This window comes from Pseudochaenichthys georgianus, chromosome 4, assembly GCF_902827115.2.
Source record: "Pseudochaenichthys georgianus chromosome 4, fPseGeo1.2, whole genome shotgun sequence".
Lineage (NCBI taxonomy): Eukaryota > Metazoa > Chordata > Actinopteri > Perciformes > Channichthyidae > Pseudochaenichthys > Pseudochaenichthys georgianus.
Genome location: NC_047506.1, coordinates 9,911,538 through 9,922,196, shown reverse-complemented (window position 1 = coordinate 9,922,196; position 10,659 = coordinate 9,911,538). Strand labels below are relative to the sequence as shown.

At 40.9% G+C, this 10,659-nt stretch overlaps 1 protein-coding gene across 2 annotated transcripts; it reads right to left on the bottom strand.

The window, feature by feature from the left end:
* Positions 1-2,422: 2,422 nt before the first annotated feature.
* On the bottom strand, positions 2,423-9,229 carry LOC117446007 (flavin-containing monooxygenase 5-like). Of its 2 annotated transcripts, none has more exons than XM_034082019.2 (10): positions 8,994-9,229; positions 8,029-8,169; positions 7,748-7,936; positions 7,501-7,666; positions 7,000-7,142; positions 4,053-4,249; positions 3,768-3,954; positions 3,458-3,665; positions 3,301-3,373; positions 2,423-3,199 (listed from the first exon to the last, which is right to left on the bottom strand). In XM_034082019.2, exons 2-10 carry the CDS (start codon positions 8,158-8,160, stop codon positions 2,803-2,805), a joined length of 1,692 nt encoding a protein of 563 aa, XP_033937910.1. In that variant the 5' UTR covers positions 8,161-8,169; positions 8,994-9,229; the 3' UTR covers positions 2,423-2,802. The 2 variants fall into 2 exon arrangements, with proteins under 2 accessions (XP_033937910.1, XP_033937911.1); XM_034082020.2 differs by having other exon boundaries at positions 3,768-3,915; positions 8,994-9,225.
* Positions 9,230-10,659: the final 1,430 nt, after the last annotated feature.

Sequence of the window (10,659 nt, the reverse complement as noted above, 5' to 3'; positions counted from 1 at the left end):
TCCGTTCATTATTACGTGGCAACAGCTGCATCAGCTGTCGAGTGTTTTGTCATATTTTATAATCTCTGTTAGATCAGCTGAACATTGTTCCCCCACATATTTACCTTGAATTCATTGAGAGTGCGGTATAATGAGACAATAACAGGCTACAGATGCGGACACACACACACAAATATATTTATATAAATATATGCAATTTAAAGTATGAGAGCACTCTCATAATAACGTAACACAATCAGAGACTGGATATATCCCCCCCCCCCCCCCCCCCCTCTCTCTCTGGTCGCTGAAATGGGGAATTGAAATTACGGGCCAAAAGTTGTATTTGCAAGTATTAAAAGTAAGCAGAGGACACCAAACCAACTGAGACCTGTCTGTCCGCCGCATCTGCGCACACACTGTACCACACACACACCTACACACTGTACAGGACATACCTACACACTGTACCACACACACACACACACACACACACACACACACACACACACACACACACACACACACACACACACACACACACACACACACACACACACACACACACACACACACACACACACACACACACACACACACACACACACACACACACACTGTACCATACACACCTAAGCTCCTAAAGCATAATCAGGCTACAGCCGTTGTGTATTTTAGTATGTGAAGCACTAAATGTTCTTAGAAAAATATCGACTCTTTGTTTGTATATATCTACTAAACTAAAGCAAATAAAGAGAGTAGGTCTGTTATACTGAGTGATATTTATTTTACACACTGCTCTGCTTTCTGCAGGACCTCACAGCTGTTCTCACTGTAAACATCGCGTTGCGATGAGAGCAGTTTCTAAAATAATATCCAGGGGATGCATGCAGAGCTGTCATTGGCTGAGATAAGTCCGGCCGTGTGTCACGCCTCCACCGTTCCCGGAAATGCATCCGCGGAGGAGCCGTGGAGGAACCATCAGTGTATCCTCGGTTATAGCTCCTCCAGAGAGCCTCCTCGACGCTCGATCCTCGGTCCTCGGTGTGCATTTAGAGAAATGAGACGTCCTTCAAAATGGCGCGCTGAAATTCATTTCCGGGTCACTACCGGAGGACCGAGGAGTCGAGGAGTCGAGGAGGGGAAATTTGAGTATTGAGAAGCCTCTAAGGAGTGACGGGTGAAAACAATCAGGAAATTAGACACACCAGGGAACTAACGACAGACAGGAAAACACAGGGAAAAGAGACCAGACAATATACAGGGAGGAAAACATGACAAGGAGAACGGAAAAACACCCACACCTAGACATAGAAACATGACATGACATGACATAATAATCCTGACAGTGCCCTCCTTTTCCTCGTTTCATTTGATCACATTTAATGTTTTACTTTGCAGAACAGGAAATCACAACACTTTGGTCTAGTTTCAAGTTTATCATTGATGATCATGACAATTCTGGGAATGCTGGGCCTATAACTCAGGATAGTACTGGTCTTTAGATAAGGAGTTCATATCATTTAATTACATTTAAACACATGGTATTATTAATTGATGCGGGCACAAGCAATATATTTTATTTACTGGTTATAAAAATTAAACAAATATTTAAATGTAGCAACATTGCATCTCAGATAGTGCTGCGTACCTGGACTCACATTCAGGTTCAGGTCCGGACTCAAGTCCAGAGGTTCAGGTTCAGGTCCGGACTTATAAGTCCGGACCTGAACCCATGGCTTTTGTCAAGTTGTGTGAGTAACTAAAGTGAACTTATTGTGAGCTAATTATCAATTGAAAATTAACTCATAATCAACTCAAATTCAAACTCGTCAGGTTTATTGTGCTCCCTTCTAACTTGTGTCTACATTTCTCTGCAAAGTACAAATGTAAAAAAAACACTTTTTGCCACTTAGTCTACAAATGACTTATGACAGCAACTACAGTGAACTACTACAAAGTTCAAACATGTATTTCATTTACCAAACTAAAGTAACCAAACAGTCCGTGAGCTGACTGAGCCTAAATCCCTAAAACTTTGCTGAAAGGTGGAGTGTAGAGTAGACTATACGCATTACACTGTTACACACCTACTATACAGTATAGGCTACACTGTAGTGACTGACTGTACAGTCAGTGTACTGTACTGTCTGTACACCATGTCTTTTCTACAACTCTACATGTGTACATTATACAGTACATACTACATACATAGTGATGTACATACAGAAATTAAAATCAATGTTGATATGGCGTAATTTTGAATTAAATACACTATCTAATTTAAATCAGTTTTATTCTGAAAAAACAAGAAGTTCACACTTAACTTAATACTTTTATTCTGAAAATTCTTCACTTCCGGTTAACATTAGCATGTGGCGAAATGCTACATTTTCAAACCGTGAATCGAAGGTGAAATGACATGTGATGTTGTACACTTGAGCACACTGGGATTAGCACTCATTTATTGACACTGAATAACGTTTATCAGGGAATGTTTAAATAACCACAGACACCAGAATATACGTAAGTGCTAGTCCAAGTACCGGTTCCCGACGTTCCGGTTTTAACCGGACTTGAACCGAAATTTTTATCGTACCGGTACGCAGCACTAATCTCAGACATGCCGAAAAACGTGATGAATTATTCTCACTCAGCCCTTTTTTTGTTTTTATCTACATTTTTTTCATATACATTTAGTGCAAATTAACAATTAATAAAATATTAGATACACTTTGCCCAAAGAACTGTACACTTAATGACGACAATCATGAACATCTTAAAGGTTTGTAAAAAGGCTGAGATGGATCAAGTATTTCCTCATCACTGTGCAGGCAGGTAAACTATTATCTTGTCCAACAGAGCAGTTGGAAGGTTGTTCCTGTTGACGTAGGCAGCCCAGCCCACCACAGCAGCAGACAGAATCAGAGGCCACATGTAGGATCTCTTGGTTTTGGGATCATCACAGGGCCTGGTCTGCATGGGTTGAGCCACCCTCTCCCACTGAGTGAAGATGGCCTGACGGGCTCCAGCCCATTTCCCTGGCCCTTTGAGACGATACTGGTACGGAGTACCGGGTCCAAACAGCACCTTCAATCCCAGCCTGGGATCAGTCAGCAGCAGCCTGGGGATGTTGGGTCGAACCCCCAACAGTCCTGCGATCTCATCCATGTAGTTGAGATAGTCGACCTGGATAGTGTGTCTCTGACTGGGGACATATCTGAAAAACAGACTTGAACTAAACACAGTGTGGACAACAAGATTTGGTGTCTTAAGGAATAAAAACATTTAATTGTCAAGTAAAACAATTCACAATTCTACCTTTTAGCCATTGTTTCCTGCTTGCACTGGACATCTTTCAGCATGGAAGCCACGGGGGGAAGCTTGATGCAGCCTGTTTGAAAGGACAGATTGTGACACAAATTACTTCGGTAACAGGACTTACTGAGGTATGATAAATGGTTTGCGCCGGTATTACCTTTAAAGACACGCGTGGCCCATCTGGCCTGCATCTCAGATATGGGCATAATGGCTCCCAGTGGCTGCACTAGACCAATGATAGCCAGAGTGGGGCGTTCCAACTCAGGAGGAAACACATACTTGTACAGAGATGCTTTGTTCCCAGAAACTGAGGTCACATGGGAGGCCAGGAATGGAAAGGAAAACCTGTAACCTGTGGCAAACACCTGCAAGACCGGGGACTCATCTCAGACAGGACAGAATAGACTGTGACTGTAGATTGTGAACCTGTGTGAGTCTGTCAGTGTGTGTATACCGGAAACACTTACCACCAGGTCGACATCTTCCACAACACTTCCATCATCAAACTCCACACTGGACCCCTGAAGTCTGTGGATGTTGGGTTTCACCTGAACTGTTCCAGAAAGGATGCGGTTGGGAAGCTCATCATTCACTGTGGGATGTTGGCTGAACAACCTGAGATTTATATTTACGCTGGTGAGCATACTGCAAACACTAATGAAAATAAGACCAAAGGTATGAAGGTGCACCTAGGATTTGTAAGCATGTCAAGCTATGTTAAAACGGTAGAAAAACAGATGCAAATACATTACCTGTGCTTTGGCTTAAGATTGTACAGAGCATGATCAAATCTTTGGTTGAGCTGTCTCTCTGCTAGACCACAAAAAACACCAAAGGGAAGGATGAGCTGCACAAAATCTCGCACTCTTTTGAAATGCAAATCAAGGGGAAACCCATTGTCCCCGACTCGGTTCAGAATCCAGGCTCCTCTTCGAGTGCTGAGGTAAAGCTGGAAAGAGAGAACATAGCAGTCAGTATTTTTGGAGTCATGATAGAATTCTTTACAGCAACATTTCGATACTGAATCTATTAATATTGTAATGTAGCAGGTTTTTTTTAAATACATTTAGTTTTACATTATTTCACTTAACTCTGTGCATTTTACCACTAACACAACCCAAAATATGTTGCAGAACGACAACCTGGTTCAACATAATTAAATGTAGTTGTATACGCAAGAAAAACACTAAAAACTCACATTAATCTTTAATTTAACTTCCAAATGGTTTGGTTTATGGTTGAACTGTGGACTTTTTTATACACATTGTTTGATCGTCTGACTGCTTTGCTGCAAAGCTGTTAATGATTGTTGTGAACATTATTTTATTAAAGATATTCAAAAGATAACAAGTTTGTCTTACAGTTTCTGACAAAAGCAACAACCTCTGTCATGTCTTGTGACTTGACTTTAAAGAGCCTGTGACACGGTTTTCCCCCATCATCCAAACCCATCAATTTGAGTACATATTGTCCCCTTGAAAACCGTTACTGAACTGATTTTGGATATTTGTACTTTGATAACCATTAATCTGCCTTCAATGTTGACAATTTTCTGGATCTTCTCGGGGATTCTTCAAGTCCCGCCAAATGATGGGTGACGTCATTGCGGGCACAGCGCTCCAGCTGCACCGTCCAGGATCCCAGCATCTGCATGTAAACCTTTGTATATATACAGTCAGATGTAAACGCACGACGGCGCACACAGCAGCAAGCTCAGACAGCGATGACAGGTTAATGTTGAACGTGTCTGAGAGCTCATATGAGGCTGAAGGATCGGTTTATGTTGTATCTTCTAAGTTTAGGAATGAGGTGCGTCAATATGGGCGATCATATGGTCATGTAGCCAGTGGTGGAATGGGACTACAAATCATCCCGGGACTCTCGACCGGCCCACTTCGGTACCACTAGTAAATTGTCAACGGGGGGAGTGGGGATGTCAGGGGCGGCAGGTGCTGTAGTAAATGTAAATATGTAAATATTTGTGTCACTGCATCCTGGTAAAATACAAATATAATGTATAATGTCTGTGTCTTTGACCTTAGCGCTGCTCGCCACCTGTGCCCTGTACTACGAAGCCAGTTCAACAGACCCTGGATATGTTTGAGTAACAAACAAACTAAAAACAACAAACTAACAAACGAGATCTCGCTAAGCGGTCCGACGACGCTGGTTATCAACTCGGTAAATCAAGCCAGGGTTTCTCTCTCCAGCTGAGAGCGCGTTCACGTCTAAGACACGCGTGGATCTGACTTTAATTACATTTGTCTCGAGTGTTTCGTCAACATAATGTGTTAAATAATACTTCTGCATACAGTCTGTGACACTGTGAGTGTTGCACGGCCAGATGAGGCTGGAGAAGCTGACTCAGATAAGGAAATATATGATATATTATGATATTATATGATCGATGATCGACTGATTGATGATGTAATATGAATGATAAGTGCGACACGTCGGCGTCTTCTCTGCATACGGCAGTTTAAACTGTATTTCCTTTATCCTGTAATATGACTTGAGAGATTTAAACTCCGCACACTGAGTTGATCTATTTTCTATAGACGCCGGAGGCGGGCAGCGTCAGGTAAAAGAAGTTATTTAGCCTTCTCAAACCTGAGCCTCACGCGCCGCCTATGGGGGATGTGCTGGTGACTTATCCGACCGGCCCACTTCGGTACCGGCCCATCGGGATTCGTCCCGATGGCCAGTCCGCCACTGCACCCAGCCCACGTAAATTGTCAACGGGGGGAGCCTCGCTGCGGGGAAACGGTGGACCTAGTGTCCCGATCGGAGTGGGAATAATAATAATAATCCGTGCATTTTATCCATTAATTTCCCCAACATTGTGGTAAAAAAACACACGTTTAATCCATGTTGTTGGTGTACTACAACTACAAAAAGCATCGGTTTGTTTTCTCATCAGAAAATGCAGACCGGCTCAAACAAACGATCATTTAATGTATCATATGTTCGCCGAATTGACATGAAAGCACTAATAAATGTAGTTTCATCCACTTGAGTTTACAACCACAAAAATAATCGATTTGTTTTTATATCACATCCGACGGGAGGAAATTCAGCAGCTCTCACTCCCGATTTTTAATCCTAATGTAATCATCATCTTCACCACGATCATTTATGTTTATGTCGCCGAATTGACATGAAAGCACTGACAAATATGAATATACTGTAGTCAACTTCATTAAAACGTTATTAACGTGCCTAATCTCAGTAATTCACAATTTCTACACATAACAACACACTTTGTCCGTGTTTGGCTCTCGAAGCGTTCCCGCATTGACGTCACTTCCGGCTTCCCCCAAAACTTCAAAATGAGTGAAGGAATTTCCCCGCGATGTTCGAAATTATTGATATTTAACGGAACGGTATCGCTTTTTCTTTTTTAAACTGACGGTTCGAGATTACTAGTAGACCAATATTTCATTGCACAACAGTTGTTGGGATGGTGTCACAGGCTCTTTAAGTCTTTATAGAGATGTCAAGTCTAGGAAAAATCAAGTCAACTTTAAACGAATCAATGTGATGTCCACTTGATCTCCACATGAAATCACACACACATTACCTTGCATGATAACATACTATCCCTTGATCTTATCAATGAAGTTGGTGATTAAAATGCTATCTCGTCTGACATAAAAGATACTACAATAAAGTGTTTCTATGTAACAATCTCATCTACACCTGCTTGGTGACTCTGCTCAGTTCCACGGCGATGTCTCCTCCAGAGTTTCCTATTCCAATAACTACAGCCTTTTTATTCCTCCACTCCTCAGGGGTCTTGTAGTCTCTGCTGTGGAAATAAGTTCCCTTGAAAGTGTCAATTCCTGTAAGAGAGAAAAAAGAAAGGGTTATATCTGCTTGACAAAGTGCCTCTCTACTTTTGATACAAGAGGACTTTATCTGTTTATTAACTATATATTAAAGCTTTTCTCTAGGGATATAATTTAGGCCAAGGTTGGGACTAATATACTGATAACCCTATTATATTTGGGTGGTGCTGGTTTCTGTTGATACAGTGATTACATAACCACACAGGGTTGAACAGGGTTGCCATTACAGGCTTGTTCAGACTGTGTCAAAGGTTCATTGTGAAATCACACGTCCTTTTTATACAGCCGGAACACGATCAGCACCACTTGTCCCTGAGTAAACTAAATCAGATTTATAGCCTGTAAATGGTACCTGGGAAGTCATGTAGCGGCAAGTTTGGGTGGCAGTGATGTCCAATACAGATCATCACAGCATCAAAAATGTGTTTCTCCGTTTTGCCATCCTTGTTCTCCGTCTCAACATCCCACTGGCCTGAATGAGAGAAATCAGATCTCTGCCTCACCTGCAATACTTTGGTCTAAAAACAGAGAGGCAGACACAGATAAGATGCTGAAATCTTGAATTATACAATATAAGCATGTCAGTGCAGCATCCTCACATTGAAACGTATGTGCTTGGTGAGCTGGAAGTGGTCAGCATACATCCGAAAGTAGTCCATGATGAGGGAGTTGTGCATGTAGTTGGGGAAGTTCGCAGGGATGGGGAAGTCACTGAAACACATCATCTCCTTGGAGGTGTTGATGATGACAGAGTGGTAGATGCTGGCCCTGTCTGGCTCTGGATTCTCCTGCAATATAAAACACCAAGTAGTTCTCATCCTATTTGACTTAATAAACTGGGGAATTAAAGGAAAATGCTTTATATGATACTGTGACTAACCTTAAACCTCCACAGACCACCAATGTCATCGCTGCTTTCATAGCAGACAGGCTCCAGACCCTCACCCAGACAGCTCTTGATACAGGCCAGACCTGAACTCCCTCCTCCAATCACTGCCACTCGACGAGTCATACTTCAGCTCTGTAAAGGATGAACCAGATTGCTCTGATAAATATTTGATCTGTTCACAAAAAAGTACGAAGCTAAACACAACGGGAAGTCCTGACTTCAAAGGTGTACTTATACCTACTCAGTCTGCACAAAGACCCATTTCAGAATAATATAGAGTACAGAAGTATTGTATTATGTTCTTCAATTATCAAAAATAAAAGTTGTCTGAGATTTATTATTGTTGTTATATTATCCTGTTTTTATACAAAAGCTGTTTGTAGTTTGTAAATGTTATAATACTTGAAATATTGTCAGATTAGTTCTACAGGACTGCATTATATAATATCAGCCTATCATGTGTTTATGTACAAAGTAACTGAGAGTTAAAATAAAGGAAGTGGAGTAAAAATGTGGTGCCAAAAAGTACTTAAGTAAATGAAATTTACTTTCTACCACTGGTATAGAGAAGGCTATTTCTTTCTGAAAATGTAATTTAAATTATATTTGGGATACTCTTCCGCCCGTTAGTTTACTTGGAGACGTGGGGATCTTTTTCTACGTGTGGATCTGTGCCACACGTTTAATTATTAACCATTATCAAAGTTCAACACTGGTAAATATGTAGCTACTTGTTTTAACAAAGGTTTAAATGCTACCACTGCGTTACCCAACTAAACGTGTTAACAACTAAACTCGAGTCTCACTAAAGACGTGTTGTTTACTAAAACTCTGCATGGGCGGGCACAACAACCGTCACATAATAGCATTTACAAACGTAAATAAACGCTAAACATAAATACAGCCTACTCAAAGATTAAAGCTGAATATATGTTTCTGCATATTCATTTTCTTACCTTTTGCTATTCGGAGAAGGAAACGTCTTTTTCGTGCTGCACGAACCTCACAGTGGGCGGAGTAAGAGTGAATGCCTGGGCTCAGATATTCAGCACCGTGTTCACAAGTGAGCTCCCTCAATCAGTCAGTGTTCACTATAGTTTGAGTTCACGTCAGTGTTGAACTAGTGGAAAAGCAAACTCTCTGTCTGCACATCTGCTCGAAACAGATTTAACATTTAACAGTGAGGGGGGCTATCATGTTGATTCTTAGTATTCATTAGCTAATGCCTGTCTATCAATCTTTATCTCAGACCATAGGCCTAGTCCACAGTCCAGAGTAGATTATATCCTCACTGGCTTGACCGATCATTGGCAGAGTTAATATTAAGCAAAAACGTTTTGTGGTAAGATTTATGATTGTTCTTTCTCTGGTTAGGGATAGAGGATACAAGTAAATTAGGTATACATAGTGTGATTCACAGATATACTTTCGAGAACACTGATTTTTTTTTTAAAACTATTCCCCCAAAGCAGCTATTATAGCAAACTTTAACAATATCAATTATTATTGTTGTATGTATGTAGCAGTCATGGTTAAAAGGCAGACAGACAGTAAAACCATATCATTGCAAATGTATTGACCTTTACATAAAGGAATGTGATGGTGCACCTAGTTTAATTTATGGGCTAAACCTCCAATAGCTATACATTGATGGGAAGCCAGGCAGTCTAAGGACGAAGTATGTCACCCAGTTAGCCAGGAGGGGGCCATCTACAATCTAATAATCAAAATAAATAAAACACTAAAATGATAAAAGGTATGATTGAGCTGAACATAATCAAATAAAAAAGCATTTTCCTGATAAAAAAATGCATTTACCAATGTTGTAGCAATTTATCATTAAGTCTAATTTAATCATAAGTATTACTGTAACTTAATTATCTGTTTATTTCCCACCGTAATCTTCTCTGGTCCCCTCCCCAATCTGATCAATGATGACATGTATAGCCGCATGTCATCATTTCAGCGCTGGTTGTCTTGGTGGTGCCCAGCAAACAATGTGGGCTTCGTAAATAATTGGACAGCCTTCTGGGGAAAACCTGGTCTGATTAAGAGAGACGGCATTCACCCTACTTTGAAAGGTGCAGATCTCATTTCGGCAAACATTTCAGGGCTTTGTGGACGTAATCCATGACAAACTGGAGTTGAGACCAGGAGGCAGAGTCGCAGTCTTACACGCTTCTCTGCGCTCTCTCCTAGGCAGTCACCCATAGGAATCCCGAACCCAATAAAATACCCAATATTAGCGGTGTGTGTGTCTGCCCAAGGACAATTTAAGGTAAAACCTAATAGAGGTGTCATACATAATAACCTAATAAAAGTAAATGTAACAACTACTACAGTGCAACAAAACAGGAAGATTAAATGTGGTCTCTTAAACATAAGATCTCTAGCATCTAAAGCAATATTGGTAAATGATTTAATATCAGATTATAATATTGATATATGCTGTCTCACTGAAACTTGGTTGAGACATGAAGAATATGTCAGCATAAATGAGGCCACTCCACCCAGCCATGTCAACACTCATATTGCTCGAGGCACGGGCCGAGGAGGTGGAGTTGCAGCAATCTTTGACTCAAGTTTACTTATCAATACTAAACCAAAATGTAATTATACCTC

Excerpts from the sequence above, each read along its gene's own strand:
- LOC117446007 (XM_034082019.2), bottom strand. The coding sequence starts at position 8,160 with ATGACTCGTCGAGTGGCAGTGATTGGAGGAGGGAGTTCAGGTCTGGCC. Across the intron at positions 7,143-7,500 it reads GCCGCTACATGACTTCCCAG|GAATTGACACTTTCAAGGGA; the intron begins GTACCATTTACA and ends TCTCTCTTACAG. Across the intron at positions 3,374-3,457 it reads GGCCACGCGTGTCTTTAAAG|GCTGCATCAAGCTTCCCCCC; the intron begins GTAATACCGGCG and ends CCTTTCAAACAG.